At 33.1% G+C, this 23,381-nt stretch overlaps 2 protein-coding genes across 2 annotated transcripts in view; one reads left to right on the top strand and one right to left on the bottom strand.

Annotated features, from left to right (window-relative positions):
• The window catches only part of LOC142227944 (uncharacterized), a 29,654-nt gene extending 20,253 nt beyond the window's left edge, over nucleotides 1–9,401 (top strand). The window contains exon 4 of the mRNA XM_075298185.1: nucleotides 1,229–9,401. Coding sequence (XP_075154300.1) covers nucleotides 1,229–3,641 — 2,413 coding nt within the window. The 3' untranslated portion in view covers nucleotides 3,642–9,401. The remainder of the gene's footprint in view (nucleotides 1–1,228) is intronic.
• Nucleotides 9,402–13,787: 4,386 nt separating this feature from the next.
• On the bottom strand, nucleotides 13,788–22,471 carry LOC142229457 (transcription factor grauzone). The gene is made up of 5 exons (XM_075300018.1): nucleotides 22,304–22,471; nucleotides 20,302–21,149; nucleotides 19,016–19,213; nucleotides 17,725–17,980; nucleotides 13,788–14,331 (listed from the first exon to the last, which is right to left on the bottom strand). The coding sequence occupies exons 1-5, from the start codon at nucleotides 22,403–22,405 to the stop codon at nucleotides 13,852–13,854; spliced, it is 1,884 nt and encodes a 627-aa protein (XP_075156133.1). The 5' UTR covers nucleotides 22,406–22,471; the 3' UTR covers nucleotides 13,788–13,851.
• Between the last annotated feature and the right edge of the window lie 910 nt (nucleotides 22,472–23,381).

Here is a 23,381-nt window from a genome sequence, read left to right as displayed (position 1 = left end):
TTTTTTCGGGAGGTTCTATAAAAAAACTGCAAAAATAAATAAAATTTTGCAAAAATTTTATAAAAAAAACAAAAATTTGTTCAGCAATTTCAAAATAAGATAGATTTTTGGTAAAATTTTCTTCAAATGTTGGTAGATTATTTTGGCACGAGTGCCAACCTTGATTAGAGCTCGACCAGAGAAGAGAAAATACAAGAGGACGAAAAGTTCTCTTTTGCAAATAAAGCAAATGTCAACCGTATAGATGTCGCCCAAAACAAATGAAGATTGAGGAAGCACGCTCAAAATAAGTCAACTGCTCTCAAATCGATGATTTGACTTTGGCTAAGGAAAAGTGATATTCCTGTAAATTCGTTTAGGCAAAGCCGATTATCACCTTTTTTCGGGAGGTTCTATAAAAAAACTGCAAAAATAAATAAAATTTTGCAAAAATTTTATAAAAAAAAAAACAAAAATTTGATCAGCAATTTCAAAATAAGATAGATTTTTGGTAAAATTTTCTTCAAATGTTGGTAGATTATTTTGGCACGAGTGCCAGAGAGATCGACCAGAGAAGAGAAAATACAAGAGGACGAAAAGTTCTCTTTTGCAAAGAAAACAAATGTCAACCGTATAGATGTCGCACAATGGCCGCAGCGTTTTGGTATCACCAGCGTTGCGGTCGAAGCGCTGCTTTGATAAATTAGTTATAGAAATATTGGCAGTTATAATTTCAAATTGTCTGCAAAAAATTCAATAGAATGAAAACTTTTATAAAAATAACAGTTGTTGTTAAAAAGTAGGCTCCAAATCCTATTTTCCTTAAGTTTCGTAAAACCGACAGATATCAGAACTGGGTGACACTGAAGCAATCTGAACAATTGTTTGCAAGTCACGAACAATTGATCAGTGCGATTATCAATTTTTGGCTAAGCACCCATATTAGGGGAATAATAATATAAGAATGCCCTTGAGAGATTTGAGGCTGTCTATTGCCCTTTTCGATCAAACAAAAATTATTCTGTGTGAATTAGAAGAAGGCTCCCGCATGATTCACTTCAATTTCGAGAGATTTACGATATTTTCTAACCACGAGTGGGAAAAATAATAAAAAAGAATAAAGTCAATTATACAAATAATAGGATTGAAATTTGGATTTTAGCAGGACCGCTAATGTGAGGACAATTGAATTAATTGCATATGATTGCTTAATAATTTCAAATTTTTTGTAATAATCTCTTTTTTTTAGGAATGCGAGATCACCAACTTATTCTGCAATTTCCCATCTTTCTGCTGTAACTAATACAACATCTCGATTTAAAACTAAAGCAGCCATGAAAGGTTATGAGAATGTAAACATAGATTTGCTGCAACAACAAGAATCCAAATCTCGAACCATATGTAAATTAACGGAGTTGGCTGAAATAGCTTTGGGCAATGAAGATAAGCCGAATTCGCACGGTTTTTCGCCGATTCAGAACAGCAATGTACCCTCAAGGCCATTAGTACAGACTGCACCCTGCGCATCCAAAGTGGACACAGTGGCTATGGATGTTCCGGTGCGCATGAAAGGAGCAGTGAGGGCAGATTATCACTCATTGATTGCTGTCGACAATCAAAAGGAATCCAATATCCAATTGCCATCAAGGAATGAAAGAACGAAAAATAATGAAACACGTAGTTCGACATCATCTAAAACCATAATGCATTCCTCTATTATTAAGGCAGCTGTGGAGGAACACCAGAAGACTCCAAGTTGTAATAAGATTATAATACCGGATAGACCATTCAAGAATATCGGACTGGAGGAAAAAGAAACCATAACCTTCCAAAAACCTAAAACCCCAGCAGTTAATTTGCTGACAGAAGATAATAACAGTGTATCCACCGGTAGCTTTTCAGATAGAGATGATTATGATTTCGGATCCTTAAGTTGCGACGAGGAAATAAGTGTTCGCGAAAGCAATGAAAAACATCCGAAGAACAATTCTTCCGAATCAAGTTCAGAGTCGAGCCGTGCCACTGCAAAAACATTTGAGAATAAATCATTAATCATGGGCAGAATATTCAAAAACGTTAGTACAAAAGCATCAGTCAAAAATAATGTTACACCAGCAGTAAAGGTAAAGAGTATAGGAATTCAAAAGGATCAGCCACCGGTACCAAAGGCAGACTTGAATCAACTCTTTGATGAGTTACGAGGTAATTCTGGCGTAGAGGGAAGTGTAAAAGAAAGACTTGGAAATAAGAATATAAACGAAAAGACAACAATAGTAGCAGGAAGTAGTCGCCAAACGTATAAACCAGCTCAAAGAGAAACGGCCAAGTCCATATTACCCGCCGCATCGCCACCAGCGATAGTTAGCTCAACAAAAGCAACCCCATTGAGTAACCCGAGGAGCAAAAGTAAAGTCCGTGAATCACGGGCGAAGGGAAAAATATCATCGAAAACTCCTAAAGATATCTCCAAGTTACAAACGGAACTAGGTATGAGTCCAGACGAAATAAAAAAATTAATAGACGAAGGACAACGGAAATCTAAACGTCGCTGTGCAACAAATCGTCCCAAAAAATTGATTGAAATGTGGAGCTCAGATGAATACGAGGAATTCCTCTCAACCAAAGATATTATTGCGTTAATAGAAGAAAAAGAACAAAAGGAAAAGCGCAAAAAACGCAAGAACAGTGTAAATATATCTTCCAATACTAGCGAAATAGGCAAAGAAAAAGATATAATAGACGTTACATCCAGCACTAAAGACTCGAAACGTAGAAATACTAGAAAATCAAATGTGACAGTAGAGCGAGTAGTAGGAAAGGGAAAAGCTAGTGTGGAAACAACGGTAAACAAATATACGAAAGCAAAATCAAGCGTTAGGAAGGACGATCTGCCGATGAGTACCCAAGCAACTCAAAGAGGAACTCTCAATGTCTTACCTGAAAAAACTGACCCCAAAAGTGCATCTATAGACAATTCGAAAACAAAATGTGATACATCCAGTACGAAGACAAAAGGAAAACTAGGAGCGACCAAGACTAAAAAAGAAGCGAAGCCGAAAACAAGAAAAGGAAAGACAGATAAACTTATTGCCGAGGATAACAATAATGATTCTGCTGAAGATAATGAGGAGGATTTCTCAATATCTGACCTAAAGAAAAAACAGGCCAACAAGAAAAATGCAACTAAGGCAAAACAAACCAAACCAGCTAGCATATCTGCCTCCACGATAATTTCTACAGAAAATTTGAAAGGAACAAAATCGTCAATGCACTCCTCACAATCGAATAAGAAGCGAACAACCGCAAACACCTCAACACCTACGGAATCCGCCAAATCCCAAAAATCACAACCAGCAGCAAAGAACAAACGTAAAGGCCAATCAAATCAATCACCGACACGAAGAAAGCGACCTGCAACAGAAAAGTTGTATTATTGGTCATCGTCGAGCGACGAGGAATTTGGCCGTATCGATAACAACAAAGGCAACAATGTCAATGCTAATACCAATACCGACAACTTTGATGTTGGTGGTGAACAATATCAAAAACATGGCTGGATTGTGGGGGATTCTCACAAGAAATTGGTAACACTCTTAGCCATAGCTAAGGGCAATAAAAAGGTGGATGGTGTTAAGAAAAATGTTACCAAAAAGCGTAGCTAAATTGTTTTATTCTCCAATATTGCAAATTGAATACAATCACAAAAATATGACGTATCCAAGATAAGTATATATAACCTATATAAATAATTCGTAGATACCACAAACTAATACGATCAAAAACAAAAACAAAACAAACTAAAAGAAACTAAAAACAAAAAACAAATCCAAACTGTAATCCCTAATCCATAGAATCCTAACATTAAATACGTTTGTATAGTTATTACTAAATATTCCACTAATTATTGATATTTGGGCATAAATTACAAAATCCAGTTGATATCTATAATTTTTGGCAAAAACAAAAAATCTAAATCCTAAAATTTAGTGCATAAAAACAATCTCTATCGAAAGGTTTAGAATTGGTTGAACACGATTTTTTTAGATTGTTATAATTGTTTTTTTTTCTTATGTTTTATTTTTATTTGTCTTTTGGTGCGATATTAAGTCATGATTTTATTCAATTTCATATTTAAATTTTTTTTGTATTCTTATTTTTCTTTAATTATTGATTGGAGCGTTTTTAAGAAGATATAATAAGGAAACACCATTACTAACCAACCGAAGGCCGAACATTAGTAGACGGGATAATATAAAAAATAGTGTAGTTAAAAAGTCTGGGTTTTGTGAACTCTTTTAAAATTGATTAAAATTAAAATGTTGTTAGATGTTTGTCAGATAATATGGAAAATATAATTTGATCACTTTGACCTTCTGAAAATTTTTTCGGGCTGCCAAATCTTTACGTAAAATTTCAATTTTATTAAGACAAAACTATAAGCCAAAGATAGTTTTGGGGTGCTCTTTTTTTCTATTTTAATGATTTGTGAAATAATTTTGGCTCTATTTGCGTTCTATATTCTGAAAGAAGAAAAAAAAACACACACACAGAAAAAAATTCACGAAAATTTTTTCAATCAAAGACTTTCTTGAACTTTAAAAATATTCAATTAAACATTTAATTGATTTAACAAATTTTTTCATTGAAACAAAAATTAATTGGACCAATTAATTCTTTAATTGATTCTGTGATTAATTTTTTAATTAATTCTTAATTGAAGATATTTCAATTAAAAAAATAATTGGTTCAATTAATTTAGTGATTGAATCAGTTTTTTTTTTTGTGTGGAAGAACAAAATTTGCCATAACAATCCTTCCTCCTCCTTCCTATGAGGAGATTAGTTAAAATCTAATGCGAAAAATATGAAATGTGCACGTTTCATCCAGTTTGAAATATCAGCTATTTTCAGTAACCTACGGAACTTTTTACAGCAACTCTGCTATTATACAATTTCGAATTACGTGTTGTTACAGCAAAAATGTTGGTAAGTGTATAGCAAACAATCATCTGCTGGCAGTCGATTTTTGCTGTTATTAACACCCAATATATTCTCCAACTTGGAAGTTTTTTTTTACTAGCCTGGTTGTGAAGGCTCCAAATATTTTTTGATTTAGCATGAACTTATGGGGATAATAATGTAAAAATAGAACAACAAAAAATAGAGTTTGCATTTCGAGATCTCCAAAAGCTTTTGTATTTATTAAGAAAATAGTATTGAACTATAAAGCATTAAATTTTTTCTAAAAACATTCTATTAAAAGATGGAAATAAAAATATATACACTCATAGAAAAAAGACTGCTGTTAATAGCAAACGCTGTCTGGTGTTTTCAGAAAAAAATACTGCTGTTTATTTAGTTAAAAAACAAACAATTTGTTGTTTTGAAATAGCAGACATACTGCTGAAAAGTCAGTAGTTTGCTGAAAATTTCTGCTGATCCGAATAAAATTAAAAATTCACGGTCCATCTGTAGAATTACAGCTGCGATAATCCCAAAATATTCAAATAGTACACAGAAAAAAATATCATCAAAAATTTCCAATTAAAATTTTATTGGATTCAATTCAATTAAAAATTTATTTGGTTCAACATTTTTTTTTTAACTTTTAACTGTCCACGTGGTGGTAAAATTTACAACCTCGGACACATGTTTACATGTATTATAAATAAGATGTGTGAAATAAAGTGCATGTTAATTTTTGAGAGTACATATAATATTTCGAAATATTGATTTATGTTCGACAAATACAATGTGTTCTAACCAACAAATATAATAATGATACAAAGAAAAAATATTTTTAAAAAAGAGGGTGTAAATTTGACACCCACGTCCCAAAGTACGCAGAAAAAAAATCACCTCACCAGTTAAAGGTTAATTGAAACGAAAATCAATTACAAAAATTAATTATATCAATAAATTTTTTATTTGTAACAATTAATGTTTTAATTGAGTTTGGTGATTGAAGACATTAATTGGATCTATTAATTTCGTGATTGAAAACAAAAAAATGTTTTTTTTGTGTACACATTAAATAGCTTCAAACATTAAAAACAACTCGTATTTTTTGATTAGGCAATAACATTTGTGAACAAGCCACCCTTTTAATATATGGAGGTAGTAATTTACATTTTAGTTAAAATATTTTTTAATTAAACGGACGCTGGGATTTGTAAATATTTATCCCGAATCACAAATCTCACATGTCAATGTCTTCGGTAGTCGATATATGGCTGTTCTACAAAAGCCTAATTTTATTTTTCGTGCAAAAACAGCCACAGAAAACTCAATCAGGTCCGATGTTGATTTTGAATAAAACACAAACTATTTAGGAAATTATTGTAATTTTATTTTATTATGATATATTGGTATTACTCAATTATGTATGGAACAAAATATCGGCCAAATGGGCGCCGCAACCTCGGTGGCACACCTTCATCCGATGGTCCAAATTTTCGATGACGCTGAGGCATAATGGAAGTTCTATGCCGTTAATGTGCCGAATTATCTCATCCTTTAGCTCTTGGATTGTTGCTGGCTTATCGACGTACACCTTTTCTTTCAAATAACCCCAAAGAAAAAAGTCCAACGGTGTGTAATCACATGATCTTGGCGGCCAATTGACATCGCCATTACGTGAGATAACACGAACATTGAATTTGTTGCGCAAAAGAGCCATTGTTTCGTCCTGCTGAAACCACATATCGTCCACATCCATATCTTCCAATTCGAGTCATAAAAAGTTCGTTATCATCTCACGATAGCGAACACCATTCACAATAACTGCCTGACCGGCGTCATTTTGGAAAAAATACGGCCCCGATGATGCCGCCAGCCCATAAACCGCACCAAACAGACTCTTTGTGGGTGCATTGGTTTTTCGACTATCACTCTTGGATTCTCATTCGCCCAAATGCGGCAATTCTGTTTATTGACGAATCCACTGAGGTGAAAATGTGCCTCATCACTGAAGATGATTTTCTTCGAAAATAGATCGGAAATGTTGTGTTAAAATACACAAACAACACTTCTTTGCAGGAGTGCAACCTTGTAAACGAGAGACAAATTAGCGCAACTTAGTTGCGCTAATTTAAGCATCACCATTATTTACATATTTATGTACGTTGTTCGTCTTATATGTGTAGAATGATGCGCTGTATTCTGCACTGAAAACGTTGTGAGGAAAAGTAGTGCCTACAGTACACAGAAAAAAATTTCCGTAGTTAAACTAACGCTAAATTTAACTTATTTTTATTGGAAAAAAATTATTTGCTTGTAGTTAAATTTTATTATTTTTATCGAAATTTTCCACAGCTTAATGAAATCTTACTTTTTTTAAGTATGTCTCAAAAAAACTAAACGTGAGTATAAAGTTCAATGACCGTACACATAAGTTCAATATGAACTAAAGCAAAAGAAGATTTTCGTACGATTCCCAAAAATAGTAAGAATGAACTACTGTATGGTTAAAATGGTTGGCGCTAATGATTTTCTTCTTTACCTTTAGTTAGTTTTGTCTTCTATGAGACGATGTAATTTCGTGAACTGCAGTTAAAAATAACAACAGGGCATTGAAATTTCCTGGTTTTAACAACGCTTTGTGGAAATCTCAAAATGTGGAGTAAAATGTTCGTGCGAGGTAGTTCATTCTTCCTATAAAACAGTTCACTTTTTTTCGATGTATGGACACTATAATTTTAATTTTTCCAAATTTGCAATTATTTTTTGCTGGGAAATGAATCGGAGCATCCAGTACTTAAAAATGTAGTCACAATCAAAAATATTGTTTCTAGTTATATCTTAAAATTTAATCTACGTTTAAAAACACTGGAAACTAGAGATTTAAAGGAAAATATTCATATAAAATGAATTTAAAGTCTTTTCTAATGTTTTTGTTGGAATATTTTGTTACTAAATCTTAGTTTTCAGTTGTTTTATGGTTAACGATTTTTTTTGGACGATTTTGACGAAAAATATTTTTAAGGCGAAAATAGTTGGCGCCACTGATTGCGGTTGCGTTTGTCGTCCATTTAGATGTTGAGCTATTGGTTTCGTTAATTTGTTTCCAGATTGTGGTGAATATTTAATGCGAACATAAAAAAATAATTCTTGTATCCTTGCTTTAAAGCCATATAACAGAAGGTCAAGAATTTTTTTCTTAACGTACACAGAAAAAAAAAATTCACGAAAATTGTTCAAATTAAAGTCTCAAGTGAGTTTTAAAAAATATTCAATTAAAATATTAATTGATTCAACAAATTTTTTAATTGAAACGAAAAATCAATCACAAAAATTAATAGTATCAATTAATATTTTAATTCGGTCAATTAATTTTTTAATTGATACTATCATTTCTGTGATTGAAGAAATTTTGAATCTTTGGATTGAAGTTAAAAATCCTAAAATATAGGCTAATATTTATTTTGAATATGTTTATAGATTTCCTGAAATCAAGAAAACGTCTTTTATGTTGATGTGTTAATTCGAGGCACTGGAATTTATTATTTTTTTTTCTTGAGAACAAAATCTTCGTTTGATACGAATACAGAAAGCTCCTCTCACGATTTCATTATGCTAATTTTGCCAAAAAAATATATTGTGAGGTATTGAAAATAACGTGTTTTTTATTTTTTTATTGTTTTTTTTTTATACTTTTTTAGTCTTTTCGTCTTCCTTTGTTTAGTACCTTCATTTTTTTGATAATTAAACGTTTTATGTAAATATCCTATGTTCCTATGTTTTTTTATAAACATAAAATTACCCACACATACACACATATTTCGCTCTATAAAAAAATGTGAGAGAATTTTTTTTTTTTTAATTATTTCATAAAATCTACTTTAATTTTCATCTGTCCATTTGTGGAAATAATGCAATTTCTCCTCATATAAATAAATGTAATAAGTGTAAATTTGATATTTAGAATGTGTAAGTTGTGAAAGAAGATACAAAGACACATGTCCGCATTGTATCGGTTATCTCACAAAAAATATGTATTTATCTATTTAGACTTAAGAATTACTATTAAGTAATAATTAATCGCCAATTAAGTAAATCTAGCGGTAGTCCAAATGTAGTATGTAGCGTAGCTTTTAGAATAATTTAAAGTGCGCAATTTGTGCTGTGTGCTATAAAACATATTTACAAGAGACGTATGTTAAAAAAAAAAATACAAATATATATGACTATGTTAGTGGTATATAATAAAGTAATAAATATTTTGTTGTACACCTATGTTTAAATAAAATATTTTAAATATATAATTTCTGTGTGTTATTGTAATTTAGCATAACTTTTAATTAAAAATATTAATACGATTATTAAAAGATTACACATCATATATACATACACACACACAAATATAAATAAAGCAAAGCTTATAATAAATAATTACAAATATGTAAGCCATTTTAAACAAATATATATACTCATAATGTGTTTCCTTGGTGGGAAGAAATAGGGTATGTTATTTAAATTGAGAATTTAGAATTCGCTTATGACGACCTCTAAGAGACCTGGAAATTTCGTCGCAGTATCCGAACAGAAAGTAAACGATTATTGTGTAATTTATCATTTTCCTTCGTTTCGGTTTGGATTTTACTAATCCTATTTGGTTTGTCTTTTTACGCACTTAAAAATATCAAAATATTTTCAATTCAATATAATTACTGACACAATTAACTTCTTAATCGAATTAAAAAAAAATAATAAAGTCAATTAATAAAATGATTGAAAATTTTCTAAAAATATGATCTATTAGATATTAATTATCTCAATTAACATTTTAATCAAATAAATAAATATTTCCAATTAAAAATATAATTGAAAATTTTGTTCGGAAATAATTTCTTTCTACACAGAAATTAATATAACAAAAATATTTCCAATTAAAAAGTTAATTGAATCTGAAAAAGCTTTCAATTAAACTAAATTAAATGATACAATTATCTTTTTAATCAAACTAGAAACATTAAGTCAATTAGGTCAATGATTATGTTAGGCTATACCTAACCTGACCAGCCCGATTGTTCTCTCTTATCATTGAGTGCTACACCCAAAGAAATTTGTTAGTAGGGACAGCAGAAAAGTCTGCTAAAACACCAGAAAGTCTGCTGAAAAAGGGACAGCAGTCATTGTTTGCTGAAATAGCAAACATTTCCTGCTATTTTTGAAGCTCGATTACACTAAAACATGTTTTTTTTTTTGGCTAAAACAAATAAAAATGTCAACTCAGGAGCTATCCTAACATAATTAACACAATATTTTATGAATATCTTTAGTATTTGACCAAAAATCTGAATATTTATCGAATTGAGGCATAACAGCAAACAAAATGTTTGCTGATCGTATTTAGGAGCTTGTAAGTACATTACAGTGCAAAAATATACCAAAAACTACTTTTGGTTCTTAAATAGGCTTTGGGGAAAATTGTATAACCTAAAAATGTTATAAATTGTTCATTTCGCCCTGAAGTACAAAAATATAACAGCAGACATCGACTGCTGTTTTTAGCAGACTTTTTTCTATGAGTGTACCAGATTCCATATTAATCTCAATGACAAGGGACCTCCTTTTTAAAGCCGAGTCTGAACGGCGTTCCACATTGCAGTGAAACCACTTAGAGAAGCTTTGAAACCCTCTGAAATGTCACCAGTGTTACTGAGGTGGGATAATCCACCGCTGAAAAACTTTTTGATGTTTGGTCAAAACTGGGTTCGAACCCACGACCCTGTGTATGCAAGGCGGGCATGCTAACATTGCACCACGGCCAATGATTGAACATTTTAAAATTTTTAATTAAAAAATTAATTGATACAATTAACTCTTCCGAGTTTGGTTAAAAATTAATTGATACAAATGTTTTAATCAAAATAAAAGCATAGCCAATTAACAAAATGATTGAAAATAGTTACATACGTCTTTAATTAAAAATTAATTGATCATTTTTTTAATCAAACTAAGAACACAAAGTTAGTTATGACAAGTATATACGGCCGTAAGTTCGGCCAGGCCGAAGCTTATGTACCCTCCACCATGGATTGCGTAGAAACTTCTACTGAAGACTGTCATCCATAATCGAATTACGGTAACACTTGCCGATGGCAAGGTATCTTAAAACTTCCTAACATAGTCATCTAAATTGCAAGGTAGTCCATACGTGGTATATATTAAACTAAAAAGGCCGATTAAATAGGTATATAAGTCAGTTTGACAAAATTTTCTATAGAAATAAAATTTTGAGAAAATTTTCTATAGAAATAAAATTTCGACAAAATTTTCTATAGAAATAAAATGTTGACACAATTTCCTATAGAAATACAGTTTTGACAAAATTTTCTATAGAAATTTTAGTTTATTTTTGGCGCGAGTGGCAACCATGATTATGAACCGTTATGGACAAATTTTTGTGTGATTGGAGATTGTTTATATATAACTACAGACCGATATGGACCAATTTTGACATGGTTATTAGCGGTCATATACTAACACCACGTTCCAAATTTCAACCAGATCGGATGAATTTTGCTCCTCCAAGAGGCTCCGGAGATCAAATCTGGGGAACGTTTTATATGGGGGCTATATATAATTATGGACCGATATGGACCAATTTTTGCATGGTTGTTAGAGACCACATGCTAACACCACATTCCAAATTTCAACCGGATCTGATGAATTTTGCCCCTCCAAGAGGCTCCGGAGGACAAATCTGGGGATCGGTTTATATGGAGGCTATATATATAATTTTGGATCGATGTGGACCAATTCTTGCTTGGACCATATACTAACATCACGTACCAAATTTCAACCGGATCGGAAGAATTTCGCTCCTCCAAGAGGCTCCGGAGTTCAAATCTGGGGATCGGTCTATATGGGGGCTATATAATTATGGACCGATATGGACCAATTTTTGCATGGTTGTTAGAGACCATACACTTACACCACGTACCAAATTTCAACCGGATCGGATGAATTTTGCTCCTCTAAGAGGCTCCGGAGGTCAAATCTGGGGATCGGTTTATATGGGGTCTATATATAATTATGGACTGATATGGACCAATTTTGGCATGGTTGTTAGAGACTATATACTAACACCACGTACCAAATTTCAACTGGATCGGAAGAATTTCGCACCTCCAAGAGGCTCCGGAGTTCAAATCTGGGGATCGGTCTATATGGGGGCTATATAATTATGGACCGATATGGACCAATTTTTGCATGGTTGTTAGAGACCATACACTTACAACACGTACCAAATTTCAACCGGATCGGATGAATTTTGCTCCTCTAAGAGGCTCCGGAGGTCAAATCTGGGGATCGGTTTATATGGGGGCTATATATAATTATGGACCGATATGAACCAATTTTTGCATGGTTGTTAGAGACCATATACTTACACCACGTACCAAATTTCAACCGGTTCGTATGAATTTTGCTCCTCAAAAAGGCTCCGGAGGTCAAATCTGGGGTCGGTTTATATGGGGGCTATAGGTAAAAGTGGGCCGATATGGCCCATTTGCAATACCATCCGACCTACATCAATAACAACTACTTGTGCCAAGTTTCAAGTCGATAGCTTGTTTCGTTGGGAAGTTAGCGTGATTTCAACAGACGGACGGACATGTTTAGATCGACTCAGAATTTCACCACGACCCAGAATACATGTTATATGCTTTATTGGGTCTTAGAGCAATAATTCGATGTGTTACAAACGGAAAGACAAAGTTAATATACTCCCCATCCTATCGTGGAGGGTATAAAAATGAGTAAACATTTTCGCGGTTTTTATTAAACAATTAATTGACCCAATTAATAATCTAATTAAAAAAATTAAGCGTTTTCGATTCAAAACTCAATTAATTGTTTAACTGTTTAACAAAAGTTTAACAAACTAAATAATTGAATCAATTGAAAATCTAATTGAGTCTTCCAATCGACATCAATTAAATTTTTGATTAAATCAATTAAAAAAATTAATTAAAATTTTCAAATCAAATATTTTTTATGCCCAAGTAAAACAGTGATTGATACTATCATTTTCGTGATTGAAGACGTTTTAATTAAAAAATTAATTGGATCAATTAATTTTGTGGTTGAATCAGTAAAAAAATTTGTGTGCATAGTAAATACTTCTCAGTAATTTGTGACGAATATTTTCAAAATGTAATGCAGTCGAATGATAATGACGTAATAAAATGGAATAAATTATGCAATAATTTAGTATACATATAAACATAATTAAGGATTAAAGAAAGCTATACATAATGTAACATAATGAGGAAGAAAGTGGAAAAAACGTACCTTTTCTTTTTCTGACCGGCCCACAAGAAAGGTTTCAAGCTATACATTTTTAAACCCCAACATTCAACAGATAACCGCCCAAAAGTGAAATTTCAAGAAAGGAAAATATACTGCATTCAATACGAAGGACTTGCCATTTTTATTGAAAAGAAAACAACTTTAAAAAATTAGAATTTAAACCAATAGCCACAGGTATCCACAACTACCAACAATACAGTTTGTTCGCTACATCCAACCCAGTAACATTCAATGCAACTAAACCAAACCACTTGGCCACCAGGTATTCCGGACCATATGAGAGACATACATTCTGATTGATTGACTACTAATAGCAGACGATGTTTGTTATTTCAGCAAACTGCAGAATTTTGCTGTATCAGTAGATTTTTCTACTGTATGTACATTATTCAGTCCATTGTGGTACCACAGTGTTGAACTTCTCTCTCGTATAACAGAGAGCTGCCCAATTCCATAGTTAGCTGTATCCACTAAACCAAATTTCCTTGGGTGTAAATTTTATGTACATATGTATTTAATTTTATTTTTAACAAATTGTTATATTTTCTGAATACATTTAACTAAAAAGAATAATGCGATGATTGGATCCGTCTTTATGGGGCATATTGGTGACTTCAGTACTGAAATTGTCTTCTACAGTTGATGTTGTAACTAAAACGTTATGAGATGCGGTATTATCATCTGATCTTATTACCAGTAATGCTTGGGTGCTTGTATTTGCATTGCTTAGAATCGAAATTGGAGGAATTGGTTGCTGACTCACGCTTAGATGGGCATTTTGTTTTCTTAATTTTCGTGTCTCTTCAAACTCTCGAGGGTGAACCTTTTTGCGATGCGAATGCATATTAGCGTTGGAATTAAATGTTTTTGGGCAATGAGGACATCTATACAAAACCTCACCGGTATGGGTTGTCATATGTTCTCTCAAAGATAATTGCTTTTTGAAACTTTTACCGCAAATTCCACATTCGTATGTCTTTGCTGTACCATGAACATATCTTTTGTGACTTAGCATTGCACTGCGAGTGGGTGACATCTAAAAAATACGCAAAAATAAAGAGATAAGAAAGTTACAAAATAACATAATATTTATGCCAAAACCTTAGCACCCCTCAGTATATATTTTTAAATCAAAAATTGGTAAAGAAAATTACGTTTTTTAAAGGTTTTTTGTTGTTGTTTTTTAATTACCCATATCTTTATTAATTTAAAACACAAACTTAAGGAACACACTCATTCTGGGGGAAGGTCACATGGGACTTCGCGGCATGAAGACCTAATCAAAAAAGGACAATCCAAAAGGATTACAAATTTATTAAAAACCACTAATTCTTTAATCAAACTAAAAACACTTAGTCAGTAAAGAAAGTAATTGAAGATTGTTACGCTTTTAATTAAAAAATGAGTAGAGTTTTGCAATTAACCTCAATTAAATTTTTAATTGAATCAAATAAAAAAATTAATTGAATGAATGAAATCAATTAATTCTGTAATAAAGTATTTTTTATGCCCAATGAAAATTGTGTTTGATACTATAATTTTCGTGATTAAAGACATTTCAATCAAAAAATTAAATGGATCAATTAATTTCGTGACTTTATCAGAAAAAGTTTTTTGTGTGTGATTCATTTTTGATTTTAGCAGAGTTTTCTTTTCTGAGGAAAAAATTTTAGGCAAGTAACGTTTTCATTTGACGCGAAAAAATACTTTGAAAACAAATAGAAGATTTGGAGACAATCGTGTAAACACTTATCATAAATTCGGGCATATTTTCTCTAAAAGAAAATACTTTATAAGAAATGGGATATTTTTCTTTAGGTCTGATAGGACAATCCTATTTAACTCCCAAAATAATTTTGCCTTTGTTCATCCAAGTACAATTTTTTGAGAGTTTCTCCACATTAATAGGTTGGCTGATAAGTGCCCGGTCTAACACATAGATGGCGTCACTAGTATTAAATGCATGTTATTTTTATATAGTACCAACCTTCAAATGATTCGTGTCAAAATTTTACGTCTGTAAGTCAATTAGTTTGTGAGATAGAGCGTCTTTTGTGAAGCAACTGTTGTTATTGTGAAAAAAATGGAAAAAAGGAATTTCGTGTTTTGATAAAATACTGTTTTCTGAAGGGGAAAAATACGGTGGAAGCAAAAACTTGGCTTAGGTTAGGTTAGGTTATGTGGCAGCCCGATGTATCAGGCTCACTTAGACTATTCAGTCCATTGTGATACCACAGTGGTGAACTTCTCTCTTATCACTGAGTGCTGCCCGATTCCATGTTAAGCTCAATGACAAGGGACCTCCTTTTTATAGCCGAGTCCGAACGGCGTTCCACATTGCAGTGAAACCACTTAGAGAAGCTTTGAAACCCTCAGAAATGTAACCAGCATTACTGAGGTGGGATAATCCACCGCTGAAATACTTTTTGGTGTTTGGTCGTAGCAGGAATCGAACCCACGACCTTGTGTATGCAAGGCGGGCATGCTAACCATTGCACCACGGTGGCTCCACTTGGCTTGATAATGAGTTTCCGGACTCTGTCCCAGGGAAATCAACAATAATTAATTGGTATGCAAAATTCAAGCGTGGTGAAATGAGCACGGAGGACGGTGAACGCAGTGGACGCCCGAAAGAGGTGGTTACCGACGAAAACATCAAAAAAAAAATCCACAACATGATTTTGAATGACCGTAAAATGAAGTTGATCGAGATAGCAGAGGCCTTAAAGATATCAAAGGAACGTGTTGGTCATATCATTCATCAATATTTGGATATGCGGAAGCTCTGTGCAAAATGGGTGCCGCGCGAGCTCACATTTGACCAAAAACAACAACGTGTTGATGATTCTGAGCGGTGTTTGCAGCTACACTACACTCCTGAGTCCACTCGACAGTCGGCTGAGTGGACAGCGACCGGTGGACCGTCTCCGAAGCGTGGAAAGACTCAAAAGTCCGTTGGCAAAGTAATGGTCTCTGTTTTTTGGCATGCGCATGGAATAATTTTTATCGATTATCTTGAGAAGGGAAAAACCATCAATAGTGACTATTATATGGCGTTATTGGAGCGTTTGAAGGTCGAAATCGCGGCAAAACGGCCCCATATGAAGAAGAAAAATGTGCTGTTCTACCAAGACAACGTACCGCGCCATAAGTCATTGAGAACCATGGCAAAAATTCATGAATTGGACTTCGAATTGCTCCCCACCCACCGTATTCTCCAGATCTGACCCCAGCGTCTTTTTCTTGTTCTCAGACCTCAAAAGGATATAAGACGCTTTTCTCTGATATAAAGCTATTTTCCTTCTCCAAAATGTCCTTATAGTTAAGTAGTTCGAGTAAAACTGGGTATATTTACATGAAAAGTATTATTTGGATTAAGGTCAACTTGGCTTTAATAATTAAAAAAAAATCTTTAAAATTAATGAAATCGTTTTTATCTTTATTTATTTGTTGACTTTTTGTATCTTGACCACAAAGCTTAAAAGCGTTCAAAAATAAGAGTTGTCGTTAACACGTTCTTAAAGGATTTTGATGGCACGTGAATGAAAAAAGCAGAAAAAACTAATAAATTCAAACTAGTGTCCCAGTATCAAGTATTCAAAACTGATTTATGACATTTAAATGATTTAAATGTCATAAATGTATCCGTAATTTTTTGCTCCTTTGGCTTGGACGTAAAGACCAAGTATTAGCGTAAAGAGAAAATCTTTGGAAACGGACGACCTTTTTTCAGTTTATAATTTTATTAATCACTCCAATTGCTTTCATTTGAAAATTTTTAGTCGACAAATTTCTATCTTCGCCAATGGAATGTATCAAGGCATATTTAGTAAGGTATTTTCAAGGTATCAAATGATTACAATTTTTTCATTGCTGGCATTGACTGTGATAGTCAGTGTTTCTTGCGAACCGTAACATATGTTCCCATATTAAAAACAAAAATGGATTAATATTCAGATTTTCTCTGTTTTACATTTCCTACTTGTTGAACTTTTTTTTTCATTTGACTGACAATCAAAATGGCAACATGGCGGCTGACACTGTTGTTTTTGTAATACTACGAGTACCTTCCTTAATATGCCCTATTTTTTTTTTACTTGATTTGTACAAGGCTTTTTTTATTTCTTAAGACATCAATCAAAATTTTATGCCTCTTCCTTGACGACAGTTGTCTTCTCTGAAACGTATAAACCATCCAAGAACTTACGGATATCTTTGTTCTTTACTGTTGTTGACTGCTGGATTAAGGCAGCAGACCCAGATACAGCTTCAATGTCATTACCTTCAACAACAATGTCAAAATATTCATATTGAAAAACAGTTTTAGTTTTTTTAGACACTATTATATCAGTTAGAGAGATTCTGGATGCATAGATGGAATGAGAAAAATTGGTAGTAGAATAGTTTTTATATTTTCCAGAGTACCTACCTTTTGGCAAATATCACAAACGTGCGGTTGTTTAGATTCCATATGTCGTTTTTTATGTTTATTTAGAGAGTATTTATCCTTATGCCACGAACCACAAAAATCACATTGGACTTTGGGAAATGTTATACCTTCATGTTCCAATTGGTGGCGTTTAAATGCAGCGGGTCCTCGTATCACTTTGGCGCATATGTCGCACATTGTGCCATAGTTACAATGCTCCTTGTTATGCTCAACTAAAGCTTCCACTGTGTCAAATCTGAAATTTATAAATAAAGAAGATGTTTTATCGGATGTTATGGGTGTAGAAAATATTTAAAAAATTTCGAAAGAACCCAAGTTAAGATTAGTTCAAATGTTATCAGAGCTGCACACAATGGACCTATAGTGATCTAAAGTAGGTATCAATTTAATTCCATTCAAGAATTGATGTCAACATATTAGAACTGCAGAAAAAGTACAACAACAAATTACCTATTTTCAGTAATAGCCCTCTTTTATCATTTCGGTTCTATATTAATTTGGCATCAAAATATTGATGCAGGAGAAAAATAACGCACGCAACGATCTGGATGATATTCGGCAAGTAAACACAGTATCCGTACTCTATTTAGATAGCTAGAAGTATGTGTTTAGTAGACTTGAGTATTGATTTTAGTAGTCTTTATATCCTAATTAGAAATTTTCTCTGTAAATGGTTAAAACCCTCATGTTCCACAATATGGTGTGTACGCTATCCTGTCCGAAGTGTTTAATTTAAAGCCATAAACTACTATAAATCTACTAAAAAACAACGCCTCGACGCAAAATGTCTTATTAATAATCTATAACGAATTTTTCAATTAATTTCCCGAGGTTTTTCCACTTGTTACTCCTTGGGCTCCTCAAAAATTTTTAATGTCGGTCTACTATTAAATATAAATAAGATTATAAATTGGAACTTTCTCTATTCGGATCTGAAATCTAGGATTGTATCTTTTGGTCCGGATAGGAATAATCAGTTTCACTTTATGGTGTTTACGTATTGGTTGAGACTATCCGAAGAATGTAAATAGTTGGTCCCCGCGGTCGGAAGAGGCGGTAATGTGTGCTTTGGGTTTGCTAAAAACCTGATACTGTGGTAAAAAAAAGCAATGTATCGAAAAGTGTAAGTTAATTTTGGGTCTTGAAAACAGATATGATAAATTTTTAAAGTACAAAATGTTACCAAATCAGTGGTTAGTTTTATAGGAAAAAATTGTGAATAACTGAAAATAGAAAAACGTTTTTCCAAAAAAAAAAATACCTTATTTACCTTCTATTACATGATTTGCATGTTGTGCTTCGATCACGATGGCTAAACATCTTGTGTTGCTCAAGAAGATATTTTTTTACGAATTTTTTGTTACACAGTAAACACTCAAACTTTTTGTCTTCTTCTTTTTGGTGTTTAATAAGGAAGTGATTTCGCATCGATTGTCGGTCTGCAAATGTTCTATTACAATCCTCACATCTGTAAAATAGAAAATCGGTTGTAGCAATTTTAAATTTGTTATCTTTTCAAGGGTACATAAATTAAATCAAAGATAAAACATAATACATTACGTGGCGTTGGAGAAACGAATTTAATATAAAAACTTATATGTCAGCAGATTAATGAAACGATTATATTGGGCGGAATTTGGTTACATACAAGTGAATTTATGTCACAAAAAGAATTTAAGTATTTTGGAAAATTTATATAAAAAAGTTCTAATGATGGTTTGAAATCCCAGAGGTTGCAGAAAACAAAATATTGAAATATTTCGTAGGATTTAATTTTCTTTTACTAAAAATAGCAAAACGTCTGTAATCTCGGGTGTGGTAAATTTGCTTGCATTCAGCAATGCGACGAATCGGTATCCTTGGCGTTATATCACTCTCGGAATTCTCAAGAAAAAGTTGCTTGACAAATGTCGCATAAGACATCCTGCCATCCCTACTAAATGGCTCTAACAATTGACCACAACTCACAGAATAAATTACATAATTTCGCTGGCTTTTTATTGATCCAGGCTTTTTATTGCTTGACAAATGTCGCATAAGACATCCTGCCATCCCTCCTAAATGGCTCTAACAAGTGACCACAATTCACAGAATAAATTACATAATTTCGCTGGCTTTTTATTGATCCAGATTCAGTTTTCGATTCCGGTATCGCGGTAGTCTGTGTAATTATTTATTTGAATTTGTCTTTCGAGAGCCTTCAGAATCATTTACATCCGGTCATATTGCTATTCCATATTGGGACAATACAAAGAAACTAAATAGCAGCGTCTAGAGGAGAATAGTGGCGAAACTCATCTAACGTCCATTCTCCGTCGTCTCCGATTATTCAAATTTGGGCACCACGATGGAAAAGGATACTCAAGACAACACAGAAAATCCATTAGACATAAGATTCCCTAAGTTTAAACAACAATAACACACTTCTGTCAACCATGATGCCTTCGCAACTCCTTACATCTAGAATTCGCCAATATTAGGCAACCCGCTCATCCGTTAACGATGATTCCGAAGAATCTTTAAGCAATAAGAGGGATAGAGAACACTGTATCTTACCTGTAACATTCCGGATCCAAATGTTGCCGTATGTGATCCAATAAAAGGGCTCTTTTGAGGAATTTCTTGTTGCAGCATTTCGCGTATCCTCTTTTGATGGCATGTTTTTCCCGCATATGTATTCGAAGACTTGCGAAATTTGATACTTCGGAACTGCACACATCACAATGTAGAGTCATATACTGACCAATTTGATCATCAATATCCTTCATTTTCATTTTATATTCATCACGATTTGTTTGATCATTAATAAGATCTTTTTTGCTTCTACGTTTAGGTCTAACATGACAAATATCTTCCTTTCCATTTATATTATCATTGGTATTTTCTTGTGTAGTGAAGACGTTAAGATTCTGGCGTTTAGTTCTATTTCGGGTAGACCTACGTTTTTCATTTGTATCGAGTGGTTGATCCGTTTCCTTGGAGTCTGTAGTGAGAATGTTTTTCATAAACGCCTCTCCATCAAAAGACAAGTCGTTATGGCTGTCAAATTTAACATGTTCATCATCATTATGGTCATGATCGAAATCATCTAAATCCTCAGCTCCCAAGGCAATGGCAAAAGCCTTGGCAACAGGCTCATCTGTAGTATCTTCAATAAGCATATTAAAGGGCACCTCACCATCGAATTCATTGTCGTCCGGCTCTGGTTTGGGTAATGAACTAAAGTTAATAAGATCATCAATTGAACGACGTTTGGATTTGGAATTTTCAATTTTCACAATGTTGAATCTTTCAGTCATGTGTCTGTGAGCACATTCAACATTTTCGAAAAACTCATGAAAGTCAGATAATTTCCTCCAACATAAATTACATATGGCTTTTGAAATTGGATCATCTCGACGAGGCTTTATATAAAGGTAAAGGATTGTATAAAAATTATTAGAATGTTTTAGGTAATAAACTTGGGATCTATAACAGGTATTGAAAATTAATGAGAGAATCGAGCACTGCTGATGCGAGTTTGAAGTAAGCAAAAGACAACTGATTTGGGAACAAATCTACTTTATCAAAAGTTGTTAAAAACAAAGTGCAGAAGCATTGCCGTATCTAGACATTTTTAACCAGGGGGTTATAGCCACCCTATCTATACTACAGTAACAATATATAATGGAAAATCATATATAGGTTTTCACATTCTAGGGGGGGGGGGCTAATTTTTTTTCTGGAGGGGGCTAAGCCCTCCCCCCAGAGTCCTTACTACGCTTATGTGCAGAAGAAGGGATTTTAAAGCGAAAATGTAAGCAAAAAATTTATCGGAAAAGAGTAGTTTACGAGATATCCACATCCGAAAATCGATATTTTCCCTTATATTTTTGTTAATGCTGACAGCAATTTTTCATGAAATCAAATTGTGTTTTTTGCGTTTTTGGTAAAATTTGTACATTTTAAAGAGAAAATTAGCAGATGGCTTTAGCAGTCAACGCTACTTTTCTTTTTTTATAATACATTTACTGTATGATTAAAATAAACCATAAATAAATAAATAATAAAAAAGCGAATATCAAGTAAAAACTTTGTCGGAAGAGCGTAGTTTTCGAGATACCGACCCTTGAAAATTGGCGTATATGTGTTCGGCTTTCGGCCGGGGTTTCAGATTTTCTCCTATGGGCAGAGCCAAAGTGGGCTAACGCGCACATAATCATAATTTTTGGGATGATTATGTGCGATGGATACTAAATTCAAAATACACGATAAGGAAAACTTGAGGGACCCGTAACTTGCCGACAAAAAGTGTATATTACACTTTGTGTTTAGAATCGAAAAGTCTACACGCTGGCCAAAAATGGACCAATCGGACCACTTGTACTAAAGTAGAATTAAACCCCGATTTTTGTTAATTTGTAGTTACTCGTAATTGTTTTTATCCTCAGAAGTATGCAAAATATATCGTAACAAGATTAGGAATAACTACTTGTTAACAAAACTCAATAGTCTCAAACTGGAATTAATACTCATACTAATGAATACTCCTAATATATTAATAATTAATGTAACTTACCTCAAACCAAAAATGTTTCTCTATAATGTGGGGAATGTGAAGATCATTACCAAATATATCAATAACATCTTCTACATCCTTCAAACATAATCTACAAATCATAGCGTATTTGTTATTATTTATTAAAAATCAAAACATTGATATAGAGAACGGAGTCGAGAAAAACTTATCAACGGCGTCTTAAATGAGTTTGTCAAAAGATTGCCAGTATTACCACAGCACATTTTTAAATGCATAGGTAAATCTGCAAAATCTAAAAAACGATGCAAAATGCTAATAAACTTGAAACCCAATAAGACCGGCGGTACTATATTCGATTTTTTATTGAATTTATCTCAGGGGGCTAATCACGGCATTCGATATCAACAACTTTTGATCGAAATCTAAATTTTTCGGATCACGGGAGTCGATATCGAGTTTTTTGGATCGACAATTTTTTCGATTGGTAAATTGCAATCGTAAAACATTTTTCACTTGTTTTTTTTATATTGTTTTCGCCATATAGGAATAGTAAGTATATTAGTTTTAGTTCGAATTGTTGCTAATTTATAGTAAATGTACATATAATGAACATATTTTGAATATTTAGGACTAATGCAACTCCAATAAAAGTTAATCAAAAATTGGTCATAGTCGAGTTCGGGAGCGAGCATCCTAGCTTGGCAAAGAACCATATATAAAGTGCACATGTTAGATCGATATCCAAGAGATTGTGATCAACCAAATACCGTACCATTCCGTGACCACATAATGCTTCTGGACCACCTTGTAAGAATAGTGAATTATGAAGGCTTCCACTCGCAAAAAATTGTAAGACGGCAGACAATTGTAAAGTGATAGAATTGACGTTGACATGCCACCAAAAAATATTTTCCATTTGAACGCCTCCTTCGTCAGCCGAAACCGTCCATTGAGCCTGCAAAGGTGACTTTCCAACAGTGCACACCATTTCAAACCCACACCCAGAGAAATGGTTGGTTGCAATTCGATCATTACAATGAGGAAATGATGTCAGTAACTTATTTTTTGTTACAAGAACAATGTTTTGATTATTTTCCCCATTATACATCCAACACGA

The sequence above is a fragment of the Haematobia irritans genome, chromosome 3 (genome assembly GCF_050003625.1).
Source record: "Haematobia irritans isolate KBUSLIRL chromosome 3, ASM5000362v1, whole genome shotgun sequence".
Taxonomy (NCBI): Eukaryota; Metazoa; Arthropoda; class Insecta; order Diptera; family Muscidae; genus Haematobia; species Haematobia irritans.
The sequence above is the reverse complement of the archived record's forward strand: the minus strand, read 5'-3'. Positions and strand labels throughout refer to the sequence as shown.